Source organism: Ahaetulla prasina, chromosome 3 (assembly GCF_028640845.1).
Source record: "Ahaetulla prasina isolate Xishuangbanna chromosome 3, ASM2864084v1, whole genome shotgun sequence".
NCBI lineage: Eukaryota > Metazoa > Chordata > Lepidosauria > Squamata > Colubridae > Ahaetulla > Ahaetulla prasina.
This window is the reverse complement of record NC_080541.1, coordinates 52,171,886-52,195,196: the sequence shown is the minus strand read 5'-3', so window position 1 is coordinate 52,195,196 and position 23,311 is coordinate 52,171,886. Positions and strand designations below refer to the sequence as shown.

Here is a 23,311-nt window from a genome sequence, read left to right as displayed (position 1 = left end):
TTAGAATCTAAAATAAATACATGCACCCACCGAGAGAGAGAGTATAATTGGAAATATCTTTTATTCATTATTTTGAACTACCTAGGTATTTACAAGCCATTTGGGATATGGTGAAAGTCACATCTCAAAAACTGACTATTTCAAACACTGATTGAGATAGTTAGGTACACTGGTGTTAATACATGCATCAAGTATCAGTGCAGGCTAGGGCTGGCTTATGAATCAGAGCAGTGGTGGGCTGCTGCCAGTTCAGACTGGTTCGGGCAAACAGGTAGTTCTGATAATCAGCTGGTCCTGCCCACCCACACCTGCCCTATCCTGTCCTATATTTCCTTCTCTGGCTCAGCTGATTTGCGCGGCATAGCTGATTTCCATGCCTCCACTGTTCTACTTACTGGGGCTGCCTTAGAAGGTAAGCAGCTGAGCTTCAAATTGCTGTATTTTTAACGCTGTGCGCAAGCACGTTAGGCGTGTGCTTGAGCGAAGCGCGCACTCACAGAACCGGTTATTACCGGTTATCCGGTTATCACCCACGCACTCGTGACGTCTCGCCTGGATTACTGCAATGCTCTCTACATGGGGCTCCCCTTGAAGGGCATCCGGAGGCTGCAGTTAGTCCAGAATGCGGCTGCGCGGGTGATAGAGGGAGCCCCTCGTGGCTCCCGTATAACACCCATCCTGCGCAGACTGCACTGGCTGCCTGTGGCCTTCCGGGTGCGCTTCAAGGTTTTGGTGACCACCTTTAAAGCGCTCCATGGCATAGGGCCGGGTTATCTACGGGACCGCCTGCTGCTACCGAATACCTCTCACCGACCCGTGCGCTCTCAGAGAGGGACTCCTCAGGGTGCCGTCAGCGAGGCAATGTCGTCTGGCGACGCCCAGGGGGAGGGCCTTCTCTGTGGGGGCTCCCACCCTCTGGAATGGACTGCCCCCAGGACTTCGTCAGGCTCCCGACCTTCGGACCCTCCGCGAGCTTAAAACATATCTATTTAATTGCGCAGGACTGAGTTAGATTTTAGTTTATGGGTTTTATCTTGGGTTTTAATTTTTATATTTTTAATTAAGGCTTTTGAATAAGTTTTTTAATTGTTTTTAGAATTGTATTTATTGTATTTCTTGCTTTTAAATGCCTGTAAACCGCCCTGAGTCCTTTGGGAGATAGGGCGGTATATAAATATAAACAATAAATAAATAAATAAATAAATATTAAACCGATTGCAGCCCACCACTGGAACAGCATCTGCCTTTTCCAATTATACTCAGAATGATTATCTCATTTCTTAATTTATACAAACACCAGTATATGAAACAAATTAAAATATGTTTGCCTGATTTCATTTAAATCACTTTATCGTACCATTACCAAAATATATGTGCTTTGTGTTAGTGTGAAAGGTATTTTTACTGTAAAGGTAGCAAAAAACAAAGAATTCTACCATTACATAGTGACAGTAGACAATAGAATTAAAACATAAAGAAGCAACTAGTAAGCATAAATAAAAACACTGTTTTTCAATCCCATGTGATCTGACCATAACCAAGACCATAACCAAGATATTTATACTATCAGTTGAATGTTAAAGTTTTAAATCCTTCCATCTATTATTTTTATTGGACTTATATTTCCTAGGAAGCATATTCTAATTGTCTAAATTCATCCTGTTATGCAATGTGCATATATAAGACCACTTTTTCTTAAATTTGCTTAGACTTCTGTTATGGATATATACCATCATTTCTGCCATTGCTGTATATTATCCCTTGTTGGTCTTCCAATCTCATAGTATCAGTACAATTCCTCTTTTTTCAATGTTGTGCCAATGTTTTCTTGTATTATAGCTCTCAACATATATCTTCCTAAACTGTGATATTTTTTATTTATGTTTTCCAGGATTGCATGCAATAAAAATATCAGTGGTTTCAGATCAAATTTTATTTTTAGGATTTAATGAATAGTTTGAATAGTTCTTTCCAGTACGTCTGAGGGTTTTTTTTTATATAATCCTCACATTTTATAGAATATTTCTTCTATGTTATAAGCTTTCCAACATTTATTATAAATTGATTTGTCTATCTTGATAATTATTGGGGAAATTACATAACAGCTGTAAAACATTTTGTACAAATTTTTCCCTTAAATTGTAACTTTTTATTGATTTTCTTGATTTCCCCCCATAGCATCTCATTATTGTTCTCTGATTATTTCTTTGAAGTTTTGCATTCACTTTACCATACAATATTTCATTTATTCCATGTCATATTTCAGTAACATTTTAATAGATAATATTCAATAGTTATTGAAATTTTGGAATAAAGTTTTCAGATTTTGTTTTTGTTTGTCTCAACATCCCGTTTTCTTTTTTGACATCACTTTTTATTCTTCTAAATAATTTGTAAATGCAACTACGATATTCCTACCTTTGTTAACAGTTCTTTCTTTATTTTTATTTATTTATTTATTAAATTTATTCCCCCCCCCATCTCACTCTGGTGACTCTGGGCAGCTTACAATATCAAAATAAACCGAAGAGGTTGTAGAAAAAATGCTTTTAAAGGGTTCTGACGATCCCAGCTGAGCCGCGCGATCATCACATGCTTTTATTTTTATTTTTAAAAGCATTTTTTCGGCCGAAGTAAAAAAAAACCTCTGATGATCACATGGCTCAGCTGGGCATGAGCTGGGGGGGCAGGGATTTTTGCTACTGGTTCTCCGAACCACCCATCGTCACTGCTACCAGTTTGGGCGATCCAATCCAAACCGGGAGCATTTCACCCCTGATGTTAGCCTATGTAAATAAATTAAATTTATTCCTAATATGCATGTGGATTTTTTTTTTTTAGTATTTTTGCTGAATTTAAAATGACCACAGAAACAAGAACTGTATAATTCCAATTTCTTTCATCATTTTTAGTTTATATAACTTAGAAACACGATTGTGGATTGCACAGATCAATGAACCATGTCACATCTGTCAGCCCTAGTCATACCTTTCAAGGCTGCGTGGTATGAATGCGATATAACAGCATAAAAAAGGAAATAATTTGTCTTATTTAATCATGTTATTATAGGATTGTATCTAAAATAGATTAGGCTTTGTTATCATTCCTAGTCTGGAATCAAGTCTCTTAATCTTCAGCAATACAGCACTAAATCATTTAATAGCTTCATTATAAAGGTGTCATGTTATTGTTGAATCATACCCATAGCTTATGATGAAGGCTGTCTTATGTCAAAAGGAATTGTAATCTAGACATATCCAAAGGTCACCAAATGAGTTATTATTTGTCTATCTAATTGTTTTTTCACAAATGGGTAAATCAAGACTACAGTACACAAGTATTTTTACCAAATAAACAACCCAAAAATAATCTTTTACAAAGGGTAGGCAGAAACGTGGATGGAATGGCTTGATATTTTCCCTCTTAATATCCAACATGGTTCTACATTTTTCAATGTTAGGTTGAAAAATGTAGAACCAAGACAGAATAGAATACTTATTTATTGGCCAAGTGTGATTGGACACACAGAGAATTTATCTTCAGTGCATAACCTCTCAGTGTACATACAAACAAAAAATATCATCATAAGATACCAATAGGAGAAGATAGTAGGAAAGATGAGAATGATAATTGTAATACAGCCTTACTATATGGGTAAAAATATCCTTAGACATAAGACAATGCTGTGGGAATTTAGGTGTTCAGCAAAATGATGGCATGAGGGAAAAATTGTCTCAGTGTCCAGTTGTTTTGGCATGCAATGCTTTATAATGGCATCCTGAGGGAAGGAGTTGAAACAGTTTATGTCCAGGATGTGAGGGTTCTGTAGATATTTTCTCAGCCCTCTTTCTGATTCATGCAGTATTCATCCTCAATGGAAGGCAGGCTGGTTGCAATTTCATTACTTAATGAAATTGCAACCAGATTACATTAAGAAATTACATTTTCTTATTTATTTATTTATTTATTTTATTAAATTTTTATACCGCCCTTCTCCCGAAGGACTCAGGGCAGTGTACAGCCAGAATAAAATACAGGATATATACAATTAAAACGAAATTAAAATATAACAATTACTAAACGGCTGATAATTAAAATAAATTTAAAATTTAAAATATTAATAAAACCCCAATTTAAAATCAAACTATTTATGCAAGTCCCGCTTGAATAAATAAATATGTTTTTAGCTCACGACGGAAGATCCGAAGACCTTAATTACATTAAGAAAAGATTGTACAGCAACCTATATGAAATGGTATAGGGCAGTGATGGTATTGAGCCGGTTCTATCCGGTTTGGGAAACGTCCCATTTTTGAGGCTCTGTGCATGTGCGGAAGGCTCTGCACATGCGCAGAGGTGGTGCACATGAGCAAAGCGAGTGAGTGAGCGCACATGCTCACATTTGTGAACCAGTAGCGAAGGTAAGTGAATACCACCCCTGGTATAGGGTCTCCTGCTTGAGCAGGGGGTTGGCCTAAAAGACCTCTAAGATCCCTTCCAGCTCTATTCTGATTGGATTTTTTCTGCAGTCCTACTTATTCATTGAACTCTGTACCTGTCCTGTTCTGTTCAGTTGCTGTACCATACCAGAAAGTTATAGAAGTACAGACAGATTCAACAATTCCTCTGTAGAACTGTATCAGCAGTTCCTTGGTCAGTCTGAACTTTCTGAGTTGATGCAGTTTTACCTTTTTAATGATAGTTCTAATGTTAAGTGTCCATTTCAAATCCTGGGAGATTATAGAACCTAGAAACCTGAAGGCTGTTGAGGGGAAAAAATCTTGTACTATTTCTCATGTTTGTTCGGAGACCTTTCCTAGAGATATGAATGTTTGAATAGAAAAAGCTCACCTATTCCCGCTTGGATAGGGAACTGTAACAAAATGAAAAAGGATTTTTATGATTTGATATAAACAAAATAGAGTTACTATCCTATTTTATTTACTGACAATGACAAGCTATTTGGCCCTTAGTTATACAAATGTATTTTCTTAATTTTCTTTGTTTCTTTTTCTCCTCCCTTCCCTTCAAATCTGCATGCACCAAATTTAAAAGAATCAGACGAAAAGTTACATAAACAAAGTAATGTAAAGCCATTCTTTCAAAATTAAATTGTAAGAAATCTAATAAAAGAATTTGGAATGATTCCATATTCAAGGACTTACTTGCACACCCAAAGTGAGTTACATTTCCAAATATTCAACAGTAGCTTGTCTAATCCTAACAACAGTTTTCTAGATCAAATTGTAGTAAAATTTGTCCATGTGTTAAGAGATCAAGGAATTTAGAGAATATCTGAATGCTAGAACCAAGCAAGATGCATAAAGGAAGAAAATGTTGATTTTTCTGACTCAGCTGGCCTTAGATTCATATGTGTCTTTATTTATTACACAGCAAAAATGACCCCAACTGAAGGATCAAGTCAAACACAAACATCTCTCCAGTGAAATATCACTTTTCCAGTAAATAAAATTCATGAGACATAAATATAAAATATTATCTTATGATTTTTTATACTTTTGCCAGTATGAGTGTGTATTGACTACTACAAAAAGTAGAAAAGTGGTAAGAACATGAAGCATTTCTGTTTCCTGAATGAGAAAGAAGAAAGTTTCATTTGTGAGACCTAAGTAATTATGTAATAAAATTAAGAACTTGATTATAATCAGCTGGCTGTATTTTGTTGCTAAGAAGTCAAACATGACAATTTTGAAGCAACTATTGTTATTAGAAGTCATATTCAATTGCTCATAGTGGACTAGTCAGACCTGCACCTTCTAATTACATCATTCACATTAATATTTTAAACTTCTGAAAACATATTACAGAATAAAGTGAAATATATACAAGTGCAATATTTTTTAGGAAAATAGACGCATCTGAAAATAAATCAAAGAATGTGCAGTTAAAAACAGTCTGTTTTTAAACTTTATTCTTGCATACTTTATTTCTAAACAGATATAAATACTAGTAGCCATTCAAAGCACTGACAATTGGCAGATATACAAGAACTGCTCCATGTTTATTTTATTCATAGTATATTTATCCTATTTTTCCCTCTAAGGAATTTAGCAGGTTATACTATTCTGCTTTTGACACACAAGAATATTGGTTCAATATTGGAATATTGGTTCTCAGTAAGAAATAAGCAGAATGTAAACACTGCCAGGAGTTTGATCCTCACTGTTTAAGGTTGACTCAGCCTTCCATCCTTCTGAGGTCAGTAAAATGAGGGTTGTTGGGGGCAATATACTGACTCTGTAAACCAGGGGTCTCCAACCTTGGTCCCTTTAAGACTTGTGGACTTCAACTCCCAGAGTCCCTCAGCCAGCAAAGCTGGCTGAGGAACTCTGGGAGTTGAAGTCCACAAGTCTTAAAGGGACCAAGGTTGGAGACCCCTGCTGTAAACCATTTAGAGAAGCCTGGAAGACCATGAAGCAGTATAGAACTCTAAATGCTATTGCTATTATCTGATGTTCCCTTCCTATTATTAAAGTAAAATTTCTCTGCCTGAGCCTAGGGACAGGATTTTCCTACCATGGCAACCGATTAGGAATCCTGACTTTTTGGTCTTTGCTCACAAACTAATAAGCATTTTTGTTTCAAATACTGGGGGGGGGGGGGGAATGAATATAAAAGACATTAAGGAAAGCTATGTGAAGAAATCTTTATATTAGGGAAAGTTGCATATTCAACTTGGAATAAAGCAAACAAATTACGTGTTATATGTTATATGTTAATGTCCTTCCTGTCAATGACTTCTTTAGTTTCAATAACAATATCACAAGAGCTACCAACAGATTCAAACTCAATGTCAACCGCTCCAGTTTAGATTGCAGAAAACACGATTTCTGTAACAGAATTATAGATGCTTGGAATGCATTACCTGACTCTGTGGTTTCTTCTCATAACCCCAAAAGCTTTACTCAAAATCTATCCACGGTTGACCTCACCACTTTCCTAAGAGGACTCTAAGGGGCGTGCATAAGAGCACAAACGTGCCTACCATTCCTGTCCTATTGTTTCTTCCCCTATGTATATATATGTTTATAGTACCTCGTTTCTCCTCATATATATGTTTATATATTATATAATCCTTTATGCAATGCTTGTATATATTGTTACGACAAATAAAATAAATAAATAAATAAATAAATATGACAATAAATGTATGGTGAGGTTCATAAAGAATTCATAAAGAATCATGCAGGAATTAGAGCAAATTCATGAATGAGTATATGTAAAACCAACACCGATTTGATCTATTCATAGGACAACTGATGAGCCTAGCTCAAATGGCAATTCATTATATCTTTACAAGCAATCCTTCACTTTTTGTGACACAAATAATTCAAAACACTATGCAGAATAATGTGTGATTAGCTCAGCCATCATTCTGTAGTCAGCAGGAGCCTCACAAAGAATTCACTAAAGTGCCCAGCACTACTGTTATGATTGTAGTAATAGTAAATGTAACTTAGTTTCATCTTCTAAAGTTGATATTAATTTGTGAAAAATACATTGCATCTGAGAAAACTCAATGAGTAGTACTTTCTTTGAAGCAACTGAAGGTTATGTCAATCAATGAAAAATGCTATATGCCAGCTTTGCTTAAATCTTTTATAGGTTTCAAAAGTATTAATTTTCAATACAGTGGCATCACCTCCAATTTGAAGAAACCTTTTTACCTTGCCATCTGGAAAAAAAACAGGTCAATCAATTTTCAATTCCGCACCAAAGCCTGTTTTCACACATGCGGATATAGTATAAATAGCTCCATTATTTTGCTTTAGTTTTTAATTTACTGACAAATTAATACATAGTTTCTGTTAGTATTGGTATTTGTGTATGGTATTAAAAATTAGAATGTCTTTTTGTTTTCACAATTATACAAGAGATGTAAGGTGATTCTACAGGTGAAACTCAAAAAATTAGAATATTGTGCAAAAGTTCATTTATTTCAGTAATGCAACTTAAAAGGTGAAACTAATATATGAGATAGATTCATTACATGCAAAGTGAGATAGTTCACACCTTGATTTGTCATAATTTTGATGATTATGGCTGACAGCTCATGAAAACCCCAAATTTACAATCACAGAAAATTAGAATATTACATGAAATCAATAAAATAAGGATTATACATAGAACAATATCGGACCTCTGAAAAATATAAGCATGCATATGTACTCAGTACTTGGTCTGGGCCCCTTTTGCATCAATTACTGCCTCAATGCGGCGTGGCATGGATGCTATCAGCCTGTGGCACTGCTGAGGTGTTATGGAAGACCAGGATGCTTCAATAGCAGCCTTCAGCTCTTCTGCATTGTTCGGTCTCTCATCTTTCTCTTGGCAATGCCCCATAGATTCTCTATGGGGTTCAGGTCAGGTGAGTTTGCTGGTCAATCAAGCACAGTAATCCCATGGGCATTGAGCCAGGTTTTGGTACTTTTGGCAATGTGGGCAGGTGCCAAGTCCTGCTAGAAAATGAAGTCAGCATCCCCATAAAGCTCGTCTGTGGAAGGAAGCGTGAAGTGCTCCAAAATCTTCTAGTAGACAGCTGTGTTGACCCTGGACTTAATGAAGGCAGTGGACCAACACCAGCAGATGACATGGCTCCCCAAATCAACACAGACTGTGGAAAGTTCACATTGGACTTCAAGCATCTTGCAGTGTGGCCCTCTCCATTCTTCCTCCAGACTCTGGGTCCTTGGTTTCCAAATGAGATGCAAAAGTTACTCTCATCAGAAAAGAGGACTTTGGACCATTGAGCAACAGACCAGTTCTTTTTTTCTTTAGCCCAGGTAAGATGCTTCTTATGTTGTTTGTTGTTCAGGAGTGGCTTGGCAAGAGGAATACGACATTTGAAGCCCATGTCCAGGATCCGTCTATGTGTGGTGACTCTTGATGCACTGACTCCAGCCTCTGTCACTCCTTGTGACACTCCCCAAAACTTTTGAATGGCCTTTTCCTGACAATCCTCTCCAGGCTGCTGCCATCCCTGCTGCTTGTGCACCTTTTTCTTCCACACTTTTCCTTTACACATGACTTCCTATTAATGTGCTTTGATACAGCACTTTGGGAGCATCCAACTTCTTTTGCAATTACCTTTTGAGGGTGTCAGTGATGGTTTTCTGCACAACTGTCAGGTCAGCAGTCTTTCCCATGGTTGTGATCTCTGCTGAACCAGACTGGGAGACCATTTAAAAGCTCAGGAACCCTTTGCAGGTGTTATGGCTTAATTACCTGATTAGAGTGGGACACTTTGAGCCTAAAATATTGAACCTTTTCACAATATTCTAATTTTCTGAGATTGTGAATTTGGGGTTTTCATGAGCTGTAAGCCATAATCATCAAAATTATGACAAATCAAGGCGTGAACTATCTCGCTTTGCATGTAATGAGTCTATCTCATATATTAGTTTCACCTTTTAAGTTGCATTACTGAAATAAATGAACTTTTGCACGATATTCTAATTTTCTGAGTTTCATCTGTACATATTAGTCTGCCAGCTTATGTCTAGGCTAAAGATATTCATGAAGTTTGGGAAACACGGAAAGCATAGATTTCTACTTTAACTGTTAACAACCTCAAGCTTGAAATGCTGTTTTTCTAATTTCTTTTCAAATACTCAGTGTTTAAGTATGTATATTTACTTGTTCCAACTATATTGTAATACATGGCATGTGCCTAATCTAAATTGAACTCTTGTGCAGAATTCAAGAATTTTTCCCTATTACAACAGGAAAGCCAGACTTAATCAGTGAATAAAAAGCTGTACTATAATGGTTTTTTGTGCTTGTCCAAGCAGTTATGTTGCAATTTACTACCAAGCTGACTTATTCATTTATGACAACTGTAATACTTTTTAATTAGGATATGATTAATTCCTTATCATAAGCAACAAGCATTATCCTTTAGTTTAAACTGACAATTATATAAAATGTGTTATAAGAGTCATCCAACAGTTTTCTTCATTGGCATTCTTTTTTTTTTTTTTAAAGATGCAGGATCCAAAAATATCCCTTTTCACTTTATCTGAATTCAAAGAAAAAAAACTTCTACATGAATTTTCTTCTGAAATCTAGCTGCTTCTGCCTTCCTTCCATTCTTTAAATTCAAGTGTCATACCACTGTCTTCTAAAGGTATTTAAAAGGTCACTGATGTCCCATAACAAGTAGGCATGAAGCAACAAGAATTCTTGCATTCCAAGAAAAAACTGGGAATTTAAAAAAAATATTGCAAGTATATAAATTTTGTTGTCAACCTCCTCAAGAAAGTATTAATTATCTTTAGATGTTATGAACTATGCTCAAAATTTTCAAAGAGTAGATCTAGCAAATTTCAATTTAAAAACAAAATAATAGAAATTTTGTTTTCAGGTAGGAGACTTGCAAGCAATGCACTTAGCTGTACTTTTTTTTTATTTTGTTACAACAATATGCACAAGCATCAACATAAAATAACTACATATCATATAAGCATATATATGAGCAAAAGTATGCAATAACTATATTAATTTGATATAATGAAAGGAAACAATAGGACAGGAATGGTAGGCACTTTTGTGCTCTTATGCACGCCCCTTATAGTCCTCTTAGGAATGGGGTGAGAATAAGGAATGGGAATACTTATAAGAAACACATGTGCCATACTCTATTCCATAAGGAATAAGCACAGGAAAACAATTCCAGTCTCTAGGATAGAAGGCTCATTGTCATGTACCATTCACGTGCATCTGACCGTTGGCCACTCTATAGATCAGCACATGTCATACCTCTCTATCTCTTACTACCTCCTTCAGATCTGCCATGGTCATCCTGGTGTCATCCTTTATAATGTCCAGCCAGAGGCTACTATGGCAGTCCCTTCTCCTTTTTCCATTGATTACTCCAGCATGATTGACTTTTCGAGTGAGTCAATTCTCACGGCATGACCAAAGTATGACAGCTTCTGTTTGGTGAACTTGGCTCCAAGTGATATTTTTGGTGAGGTTTGGTCTAGGATTTCTTTGTTATTTTTGCAGTCCATGGGATGGGCAAGTCACCACCAACACCACAGTTCAAAGGCATCCATCTTCTCCTATCTGCTCCAAGAGTGCTTTTTCAAAAGGCAAACTGGAGTTTCTTTGTTTTTCCTTGAAGTGTTCTGTCTCCATCCTTACTTTGGAGTAACGAGCTGGCCTACAGCCAGTGGATTCACGGCTCCTATCAGTCCTGGCCGAGAAAACGCAGCTGCCTGCCAAAAAGTTCAAACAGATTAAGACTTCAGCTCACTTCGACACGGTTCAGCTAATTTGCTTCCTGTGGAACTGAGAGCAGTCCCAAAGCTCCTTATATATCCTGTGGAGTGGGGCTCCTGCCCCACCCTTCCCTTTGATGACGCCGCCTCTCTAATCTTCTGAAGCGCGGGTCAATCCAGGCTTGATTAGTATGATTATCAGCTGCATCTGAAGGCGTAGCCTGAGGAAGGGAAGAATCAGGGGATGTCAGCCTCATTACGTCCTCCGACTGGCCTGGTTCTGGCTCCTGGAGCCGGGCCAAAGGAATTGGTGCTTCTGAGGTAAGCCTTACCAGCCCTTCCCCTTCACTCTTGGAGTCACTTTCGGGCATGGGGCCAGGTTCGGGGGCTGGAGCCACAACATTGAAGACGTTTCACTTCTGATCCCAGAAACTTCTTTAGTTCTGACTTCCTTTGTTCCTTTGGGACAACCATGATCGGAATGATTGAGAATCTCCATAGACATTCTCTTATCTGCTTTTTTCAGAGTCCAAATTTCACATCCATAAGTAGCAATTGGTAAAATTATGGCATTACTAGTCCAGATCTTACGGCACATTGCAATTTTTCCAAGTGCTATACACCTTCTGTAGTCACCACTTTGGTTGATTTTAGAGTCCAGGAAGATGAATTCCTTTACTATTTCAATTGTCTCATTGCTGATCTGCACTCTGACATGTCTGTTCTCTACAGTTGTCAACATTTTGTTTTCTTGATGTTAAAGTGCATCTATATTTTTCACTTTCATCTTTGACTCTCAGGATTAGCCACTGATGGCATTCATCTCATCTGGGCTCTGATAATCAAGAGACTCGATGTTGGTGGACTCTGTGCAATCCGGAACCTGCAGGTTGGAGTCATGGTCTTGCCAATGAATGCTAAGGATGGGGGGAAAAGTTATTTTTTAGATATGCCTTTGATTTAGATTCCAGGACTCACATCCATATAGGGAAAAGTGGTAACCACAGTTCTGTCATCAGGAGCAAGCAACAGACCAACTCCTAAATAGCCAAAATAAGCAACTTTATGCTTGACCCTTCCCCTTCCAGCCTATCTGGCAGTTTCTCAACTTCTGTAGACTTTTAACTTTGTAGAGATATGGATGTTAATACAGCACTCTAGTGCATAACTGTCCCAATACCTGGCTGCCCTTGCTGATCCTGTAGTTATTTTGTTGTTGTTGTTAAAGACCCATTGCTCAAGATGATGCTTACCAAATATTTGCAAACATTGATCCTCTGATGGCTCAGACTGCTAAGACAGTCTGTTATTAACAAAGCTGCTTGCAATTACTGCAAGTTCCAGTCCCACCAGGCCCAAGGTTGACTCAGCCTTCCATCCTTTATAAGGTAGGTAAAATGAGGACCCAGATTGTTGGGGGCAATAAGTTGACTTTGTATATAATATACAAATGGATGACGACTATTGCTTAACATAATGTAAGCCGCCCTGAGTCTTCGGAGAAGGGCGGGATATAAATGCAAATTTAAAAAAATGGTGAGTGTCATTAACAGTGATTTTTGCTTTTATAGGGCTGGGTGTTTGGCATAAGCTGGTAAAGTAATTCAATTTTTTTCAGGCTGGTAGGCCAAACAGCATAACAGTTTTTGAGAATTTGTTTAGCATCAACTGTGGATCACTGTCTTTGTGTGCCAGGAGCACTCAGGCATTAGCAAAGAGGATTTCTTGAATGACTGTAGGGGACACTTTGTGCATTCAAGAGGCAAAGGTCAAAGACAGAGTTATTCAATCATGATCTGATGTACACTCCCTCTTTCAGACCCTGGGCAGCATGTAACTATATGTAAGAAAAGAACAGATTGAGTAGGACTGGGACTAGCACACAGCTCTGTATTACACCATTGGAAATGGCAAATGCAGCTAATGTATCATCACTGTAAAGAACCTGTCCTGTCATTGCATCATGGAGCAGTTGAATCAACTTCAAAAATTTCTTTAGGCACCCCTAACATCTCAGGATGATCCAGAGAGTCTCTCTGCTTACTGTGTCAAATGCCTTTCTCATGTTAATGAAGACAAAGAGGCTTGTTCCACTTGAAGCACTTCTCCTGGACTTGCCTCATGGCAGATATCATGTTGCTGTACACCTTTCTGGATGAAAACCACACTGTGTCTCTGGAGATTTCTTTCTGAGACAATGACAAGTCTGCTTAGGAGAATGTGGGCAAAGATCTTGCCTGTGATGGATGACAAGGAGTTATCTCAGCAGTTTCTGGAGTTTAAATTGCTTCCCTTATTTTTATAGAGAGCCACAATAAGAAGTATATCCTCGGTGGACCAAATGTCTTCCAAGTCATTTTGGAATGCATGCAAGATGTTTGGGTTTGGTGTTTTGCAGATCTCAGCAGGAAAGCTATCCTGGCCTGTTGCTTTATTTGAGGTCATCTACATGAGATCACTTTCTTGATCTCATCAGTAGAAGAAGGAAGGCCTAGGACAGGGATGTCAAACTAGTGGCTCACGGGCCAGATCCATCACGTGCAGGCCACACCCATCCCAGCTCCGCAAATTGGAAAAACATTGAAAAATATCACATGATGGCAACGTGATGCTGCAAGTTTGACACCCATGGTTTAAGACATTCAAGACTGGCAGCTGAGGAATCTGCTGCATGATACTATGATCAAATCTGGATGACCTATTGAGTAAGTTGAAAAAGTGTTCAGCCCAATGACTTTTCAGTCCTTCTTGGTCTTTGATCTGTCTCAACCTATATACACTGTATATATGTATACAGTGAGACTCAAATGAGTTCAAAATTGTATTTACTTGCACCTAATGGACAGAATCTTGCCAAAGTAAAGCTATAACTTTCTAACCTACTAGATATATCCTGAGATATTTTAAGGTGTGATAACCCTGGACCTCTTCCCTCCTCCCCCATCCAACTTGGGACTGAACACTCTCTTAATCTGGGTCTCTTTCTGAGATGACTCTGAGTTGCAAAAACATTCCTTTGCTGCTGCTGCAGATGCACATTTCATCCCATCCCTTCAGGTGAAACAAGAGGGTGCATCCTGATTTAGAAGGACCATAGACTTTATAAAGTCATTCAGCTTCGGGACGGTCTGGACCAAAATTGCGGGGATCCAGATGGGGCATCCGAGGGCGGTCTTGGTGAGATTTTGTGGGATGAGTTTGACCCTGTGGCTCCCGAGGACATGGACAGGTTGCTGAGTAGGCTGAATGCCACCACGTGTTTACTGGACCCGTGCCCCTCCTGGTTGGTACTGGCCACTCAGGAGGTGACACGAGGCTGGCTCCAGGAGATTACAAATGCTTCCTTGTTGGAGGGAGTCTTTCTGGCCGCCTTGAAAGAGGCGGTGGTGAGACCCCTCCTCAAGAAGCCTTCCCTGGACCCAGCTGTTTTAGGTAATTATCGTCCAGTCTCCAAACTTCGCTGCGAAGGTTGTAGAGAGTATGGTGGCATGTCAGTTCCTCGGCACCTGGAGGAAACTGTCTATCTGGACCCGTTCCAGTCCGGTTTCCGCCCGGATACAGCACTGAGACGGCTTTGGTCGCGTTGGTGGATGATCTCTGGAGGGCCAGGGATAGGGGTTGTTCCTCTGCCTTGGTCCTATTAGACCTCTCAGCGGCTTTCGATACCATCGACCATGGTATCCTGCTGCACCGGTTGGAGGGATTGGGAGTGGGAGGCACCGTTTATCGGTGGTTCTCCTCCTATCTCTCCGATCGGTCGCAGACGGTGTTGACAGGAGGGCAGAGGTCGGCCCCGCGGCGCCTCACTTGTGGGGTGCCGCAGGGGTCGATTCTCTCGCCCCTTCTGTTCAACATCTATATGAAGCCGCTGGGTGAGATCATCAGTGGCTTCGGTGTGAGGTACCAGCTGTACGCTGATGATACTCAGCTGTACTTTTCCACACCGGGCCACCCCAACGAAGCTATCGAGGTGCTGTCCCGGTGTCTGGAAGCCGTACGGGTCTGGATGGGGAGAAACAGGCTCAAGCTCAATCCCTCCAAGACAGAGTGGCTGTGGATGCCGGCATCCCGGTACAGTCAGCTGAGTCCGCGGCTGACTGTTGGAGGCGAGTCACTGGCCCCGGTGGAGAGGGTGCGCAACTTGGGCGTTCTCCTGGATGAACGGCTGTCTTTCGAAGATCATTTGGCGGCCGTCTCCAGGAGAGCTTTTTACCAGGTTCGCCTGGTTCGCCAGTTGCGCCCCTTTCTAGACCGTGATGCCCTATGCACGGTCACTCACGCCCTCGTGACGTCTCGTCTGGATTACTGCAATGCTCTCTACATGGGGCTCCCCTTGAGGGGCACCCGGAGGCTTCAGTTAGTCCAGAATGCGGCTGCGCGGGTGATAGAGGGAGCCCCTCGGGGTGCCCATGTAACACCTCTCCTGCGCAGACTGCACTGGCTGCCTGTGGCCTTCCGGGTGCGCTTCAAGGTTTTGGTAACGATCTTCAAAGCGCTCCATGGCATAGGGCCGGGCTACCTACGGGACCGCCTGCTGCTACCGAATACCTCTCACCGACCCGTGCGCTCTCACAGAGAGGGACTCCTCAGGGTGCCGTCAGCCAGACAGTGCCATCTGGCGACATCCAGGGGAAGGGCCTTCTCTGTGGGGGCACCCACCCTCTGGAACGAAGTCCCCCCAGGACTTCGTCAACTTCCGGACCTCCAAACCTTCCGCCGCGAGCTTAAAACATATTTATTCATCTGCGCAGGACTGGACTAGGTTTTAAATTTATATGGGTTTTAACTGGGTTTTATTGTGTATATTGTTATTTTTAACTATTGGGCTATGTTCAATAAGTTTTTTAATCTGATGTTTTATTTTGTATCCTATATGTATTTTTATTTTGCCTGTGAACCGCCCTGAGTCCTTAGGGAGATAGGGCGGTATATAAATATGAATAAATAAATAAATAAAATAAATAAATAAATTTATGGCACTGAAGAACTCTCTGGTGGCATATGTGTCTGCATAGCATTTCACCTGCTCAGCCTCCTTGTGCCACTATTTGTTCTGTATTTCTCACAGTTTTATCTATACTTTAAACTACGGATACTCAAGCTTTTCTTTCTTTGATGTGATGATGGATTATTCCGCCAGTCTGCCAAGGTCTTGTTTTTGGCCTGTTGGACTGCTGAAATGATTTTGTGGTTTTCATCAAACCAGTCTTGATAAGCCCATGTTTTCAGTCCAAGTGCACTTTTTGCAGTCTGTGTAATACCTTCTTTACACTGTATCCACTTTTCAAAATTGGTTCCTACAAGTGATAACTTGCTGGAGAGGTTTTCAGTAAGTACATCTTGGAAGTGTTGGACTTGATCTGTTTCTTGTAGACTGCTGATGTGGATTGGTTTTCTGACAGTTCTTGGTTGCTTATAATGTACAGTAAAGGGGTTATGTGAAGTTTGAGAAGTGACCAGACCAACCTGTGATCAGGTTGGTACTCAGCATCTCGCATGGTATAAATGATAGCGATGTCTTTAAGATCATGCTGACGTACTATGACATAGACAGGTAGGTCCCAATGTTTGATCTAGGATGCATGTAGGTAGTTTATACTTGTTTGCAAATCTGACCATAGTGTTAGTGATGCAGAGGTTGTGCTTCACAAAGTACATTAGTATCTTTGAAGCATTAAAGCAATTGTGTCCTTTTTAAGACTTTCACAGTGGCTTCAAAGTCTATCCAATTTAAAGGACATGTCTCTGCATACATAGATAACATTTCTGTTAGGGTCAGATGTGGAGCAAAGCAAATATGTAAAGCAAATACACAAAGATGGCTGGTGATAGCCTGGAAGCATCTTCCAAAGAATACAGCTACTTTAATGATATATTCACACAAAAATTGTTTTTGTTTGAAATGGTTTGAACAATCTTATGAAATAGTTCATCACATTCAGGAATCAACAATTGCCTGTGAATAATCAGAAATAAAGAGCCTGTTTGATGTGATGGTTAAGGCTTCAGCTCAGAAACTGGAGATTCTGAGTTCTAGCCAGTGGTGGGATTCAGTCAGTTCGGGCCAGTTCGGGTGAACTGGTAGTTAAATTGCTGGCTGTCTCCCTTCCTGCCCCACCTCTTCCAGGAGTCCCCATGCACCCCATTTTGGCTCTCAGGTAAGTGGCCTATTTTTGCTCCCAGGAGGCTGCAGGAAGGCCTACTAGGCCCAAAATGGGGCGGGGGGGGCGCCCCTCGTGGCCTGTTTTTGCTTCCAGGAGGGTGCAGAAGGCTGAGTGCTGTCTGTCATACACCCTGGCCACGGCCACCCTGGCCACGCCCACCCAGCTGGTCATTAGGGCAGAGAACCAGTTGTTAAATTATTTGAATCCCACCACTGGTTCTAGCCCTGCCTTAGGCACAAAGCCAGCTGGGTGACCTTGAGCTAGCCTCTTTCTCTCAGTTCTAGGAAAGAGGCATTAACAAATCACTTCTGAGAAATCCTGCCAAAAAAACTGCAGGGACTTGTCCAGGCAGTCTCCGAGAACTGGACACAATTGAACAAAAGAAAAATAGAAACAAAAACAGAAATCAATAAAGAAAAAAACTTAGCAATGAAACTCATCTTTATCTATTAAACGTTAAAATATCTTACCATCTTGCTGACTTTGAAGATTTTGTGGACTTTGAATTCTTTCTTCAAGATTTGAACTGAGGTCAGAATTCACAGCAGACATTCTGGTAGAATCACTCAAATCAAATTCGTCACTTTCTATGGAACTTTCATCCTGAAAATATAACATTCCATGTCACAGCCTACTTAAAATATCAAGGTAATTTTTAAACGTGTTTGTACTGAAGTGGATTATGTCAAATAATAACAAATCTAGCAAGAAATAAATGTAAAGAGTCAGAACACTTAAGATTGTAAACATTTATGTAAAGAATAATTAACTGGCTGATTTCCCCCTGGAAACTTATATTCACACACACATATGTTATGTATAAATAGATTCATAATTAATGATTAAATGAAACAGAGATAGAAGGTTGCTCAAAACAGCTCTACAAACAGATCACCATAATACTTCTGTCTCTTAAAAATGCAGAATGAAATGGTGTAAGATAACAGTATCTTTGCTACAAATCCTAGCAAAGAAAAAGAAAATCTTAAGGACTTGTATAAACTCCATCAAACTATAATAGATGCTATGGTAAGACATCAGGTAAAATAATAGCAAAATACTTTGGAGTTATGAAGGATGGGGTAAAATTAATTTTGGGGCAATTGAAGCAGAGGAATAAATTATGGATAAGTAATGGATCAGAACAGATTATCGTTGTTTCAGTACTAACTCTTGTTATTGAAAAGCATTAATGTATAAACCAAGTTTTGTTTTCCATCCAACATATATGCAAGCATGATGAATTAATTCTTATAAATAAACATTTGGTATAAATTCAGCATGCATTTTTTAAATTATGAAGCATTATATTACATATAAAATTTGTTTACATTTTCTAGGGCCTCCTTGTCAATCTATTCTTCACAGTATACAATATAGCCATGAAATGAACTCTTTCCTGATGAAAGGATAGAGATTCATTTTCTATCATGCTTACAGTAATCTAGTGTGAAAATTAGTCTGCCAGGGAAAGTACTCATCAGAAAAAAAACACTGTTTTCCAGAATAAAAGTAGTTTGAAATAAGTCTTTTTCTCTCAACACAGTTACATCATGCAAGAGGCAAAGGAAACCACCCTGCTATCCCTAGTCTTATTTCTTCACCACCTATATGTTCACATCGAGGTCTAAACAAGGGGAAATCTTTCACATAGGATGTACATTTTTTCCTATCCAGACTTCTACCCACAATGTGGAGATAATCCACCTCCTCTACTCTATACAGTACCTGAATAAAAGTATAACAAGGTTATAGTATATACCTAAATAGATAACTAAAATAAAAAAAATTAATCAATGAAACAAACTGAATAAATAAATGGACTACTTATTCCTAGGATCCCCAATTCAGAGGAAAAATTAGCTTTCAAAGCTTTTATTTTCATGGAAAGAATAAATGTAGCCAAAAGTAATAAGTATTACACAGGAAGCAGCTATAAGTGTCAGGTAGCATTGTTTTAAATGAATGCTTTGTAACAGATCCCAAAATCTTTAACTAAAAACTATCTACTATTGACCTCACCCCATTCCTAAGAGGACTATAAGAGGCGTGCATAAGAGCACAAACGTGCTTACCGTTCCCTGTCCTATTGTTCCTCTTCATTATATCCAATTAATATTGGATATTACATACTTATTACATACTTATGCTCATATATATGCTTATGTATTATATAGTTATTTCATGTTAATGCTTGTATATACTGTTATGACAAAAATAAATAAATAAAAAAAGATTGTCTACCATATAAGTTATTTTATGAATGGATAATGACTTCTTTACAAAGTAGTCTATTTTGCAAGAGCAGTCACATATACCCAAAAATCTAGATCTGCTAGCAATCCCAAAAAAGTAAGGAATTCCTGATTTAAACTATAGTAAATGGATTCATTGTAAGTCTAAAATGATTCATTGTAAATTTAAAAGATTCACTGTAAATCTAAAATGGCCTAAATTGCCCTTTTAACAAAAATATTTTACAAAGCACCAACCACAACTATTTAAGTATTATACAGAGATTCCACTACTGAAAGTTTGAACTAGGTGCCAATTGTTTTTAGACTTATTTAACAGGAGGTTCAAAAAGTCAATATTGTGGACATGACTGCAAATCAACCCACCACCACCACCCTTAAACATGCAATGCACGTAAAAAAGGGTGAAACTTGAAAGTCTCACAGACCATCTTGGTTTTTTGAAATGAACCTAATCCTTCACGTGTATACCCTTAGAGGATAATGGGGAAGGCATGCAAACCTAGGTTTTATTTCTTGAAATACTGTATATAATCACTACTACCGACTGTGCAGCAGTTCTTTGTCTCTAAGACAATTGCAGAAGCTAGAGCGGGCTTCATTTCTGCACCATAGTCCCAAGATAACAGACAACTGGGAAAAATAGGACAGAGCAATGCTCTGCCGTTATGCCTTCTTTAGACAGTGGATACTGTTATGAGTTGTACTTTCTGAAAGGAAATTGCAAGTGAAGTAGTTGAACAGATATTTTTTTTAAAAAAAATTTATGCAAAGGGGCAACTCCCTACAAGCTGCAAACTTGGAATGTATCAATAAAACCTACATGGTAAACTGCTTTGGGTTTCTTTTCATTTCTGGTTGTTGTGATACACAACACAATTATAATAGGTAAGCTGGTATTTTTTTATAACAATGCTGCTTCTAAGAAAGTAACAAGTCTTGTTCCAATACTGTGGTTCTTTCCTGAAACACCCAAGGTCACTCCACATATTACAACTTATAATCATTGGCTAGGAATGTGTCATGATTCCCCCTGCTCACTTCATTAGTTCAAATAATTCCAAATAAGGAGTACTTGACTAGAAGCAAGGAGAGACTCTAGTCTACTCTCAACTAGATGATTTTGGAGTAGGCACTCCCTTTCAGCTCAACCTACCTCACAGGGTTATTGTTGTAAGGGGAAAAAATAGGAAGAGGGAACACTGTATGCTGCTTTGAGCTCCTGAGGGAAAGGTGGGATGCAGATGTAATAAATCAATAAAAATGAATTGAAAAAAAACCCAGAAAGAATGCATATTTAACAAGGCTAATTTGACTGATGATTGACTAGGCTTCTAATTGGAAGCAATCCTCTTTTTTTAAAAAAAAAAGTCAATTAAAAATAATTTAACCTAATGAAAAATAATGGAAATATTTTGTAGCTCCTGTGTTTATGGTACTATTTTTTATGGCTAAGACTAGGTCACAACCCACTAGTTACAACCCTGTTCCTCATTGTTGTCATGTTACAGATTCACTCTGATCATTCTATCTTCCAAGATCATATACATTCATAATAGGTAAGGAAAGCAACGCATCATAATCACAGGTGAAATCCAGCCGGTTCTCAACAGTTCGCCTGAATCGTTAGCAAATTGCTGAGGCAGTTCAGAGAACCAGTTAAAAATAAAGTGCAAGAGAGGTTTTCTCTCTCTTTCACTTCAGTTAATAACTCCACTTTATTTATTTATTTATTTATTTATTTATTTATTTATTTATTTATTTATTTATTTATTTATTTATTTATTTATTTATTTATTTAGTATGGGCCGTGGTGGCTCAGGCTGTAAGATAGCCTGTTATTAAAACACAGCAGCCTGCAATTACTGCAGGCTCGAATCCCACCAGGCCCAAGGTTGACTCAGCCTTCCATCCTTTATAAGGTAGGTAAAATGAGGACCCAGATTGTTGGGGAGGCAAAAAGTTGACTTTGTAAATATACAAATAGAATGAGACTATTGCCTTACACACTGTAAGCCGCCCTGAGTCTTTGGAGAAGGGCGGGATATAAATGTAAATTTAAAAAAAGTACGTATTAGGAAATATATATAATATCGGTATGAATTGAATACATAAAATGAATACAATTAAAGGGAACATTAGGACAGGGACGGTAGGTACGCTGGTGCTCTTATGCACGCCTCTTACAGACCTCTTAGCAATGGGGTGAGGTCAGCAGTAGCCAGTCTAAGGTTGAATCAAGTCAATAAACTACAGAAACTGACAGGATTAGGGCAGGGAAACCCATCAATCACCCATCTAGGGATGGAATTAACCTCTTCCCTTCAGGAAGAAGGACAAGATTACAAACATTTTCATTATAAAGAGTATTAAGTAACACTTCTGTGATCAACTGATACTCCTTGGAGGTTCCCAAGACTTTTTATAGCTGCTGCAGTGTTGGCTACTTCTTGTTTCTTCCTGGGAGAAAAGATACAGGAGGGAACAATGATGCAGCTTGATCATACAGGCCTTGAATTTAATGCATGTGTGGTCCAGCCAGCTGTATTGCTTCTGCTGTGAAGCACCTAATTTAGAATATAAAGAACATAGAATAATAGAGTTGGAAGGGTTGATGGCTTTTGGCAGCATGCCCAGGGTTTCAATTAGCCTGAGCAGCTGCTCTTAGTTTCCCTCTCAGCTGCTGCATTTGCTTTGGGGTTGACTTTTTTAAAAAAGGTAAATGGCTGTTTTAAGTTTTCTGCATTGTTTTAGTGGTTCCTGGCACTGTCCTTTTGGGGTGTACTTCCCTCACTCTTTTTGAAAGCCTCTGGCGATGGCAAGCTGTTCCATTGGTTGATTGGTCTCACCCTAAAGAAATTTCTCCTTAGTCCTAGGTTGCTTCTCTCTTTGATTAGTTTCCATCCGTTGTTTCTTGTTGTGACTTTTGATACTTTGGAAAATAAATTAACTCCCTCATTTTTGTAGGAGCCCATCAAATTTCCTGACAGAACAATTAATCAGTGGAACAACTTACCTTCAGAAGTTGTAAATGCTGCAACACTGGAAATTTTTAAGAAGAGATTAGATAACCATTTGTCTGAAGTACTGTAGGGTTTCCTTCCTAAGCAGGGAGTTGGACTAGAAGATCTCGGAAATCCTTTCCAACTCTGTTATTCTATTCTAGTCTAAATATTGGAACAGTGCTTGTTAAGGGTAATCTGGGTTCACAACCAAGGTTGTGGACTGTTGAGCAGAGTACCTTATGCATGAAAATGACTGAAACTGGTTGTATACAATAATAGTCACTTGCAGACCAACTGGGGTTTGATATTCCTTTACTTTTAGGAGAAAGACAAAGACAAAGTCCAAAATCAATCCAGGTCATACACTTATAAAGCCAGTCCAGGGATATTACAAATATCAAGTCTTCTTACCAACGTAGACTTGCACAACAAACAAGGTCTTCTTTCAGTTCGGCAAAACACAGTTCAATTCACAACAGTCAGTATCTTGAGGAATCAGTAACTAGCCATGATCAAGCAACGATCATAAAGCTCAAATATACAGTTGCAGCATTTCATCAGGTTACAATGCTGTAGCGTCCCTGTAGATTCCCCACAAGCCATAATTTAGTAGTCCTTTTATACATTGGCTACAGAGCTCAACA

At 38.9% G+C, this 23,311-nt stretch overlaps 1 protein-coding gene across 5 annotated transcripts in view; it reads right to left on the bottom strand.

Moving 5' to 3' along the window:
- Positions 1–23,311, bottom strand: part of NOL4 (nucleolar protein 4) — a 167,294-nt gene that overhangs the window by 55,581 nt on the left and 88,402 nt on the right. For all 5 annotated transcript variants that reach the window (XM_058178220.1, XM_058178222.1, XM_058178221.1 and 2 more), the window contains one exon: positions 17,878–18,010. In XM_058178220.1, the coding sequence (XP_058034203.1) occupies positions 17,878–18,010 (133 nt within the window). The remainder of the gene's footprint in view (positions 1–17,877; positions 18,011–23,311) is intronic.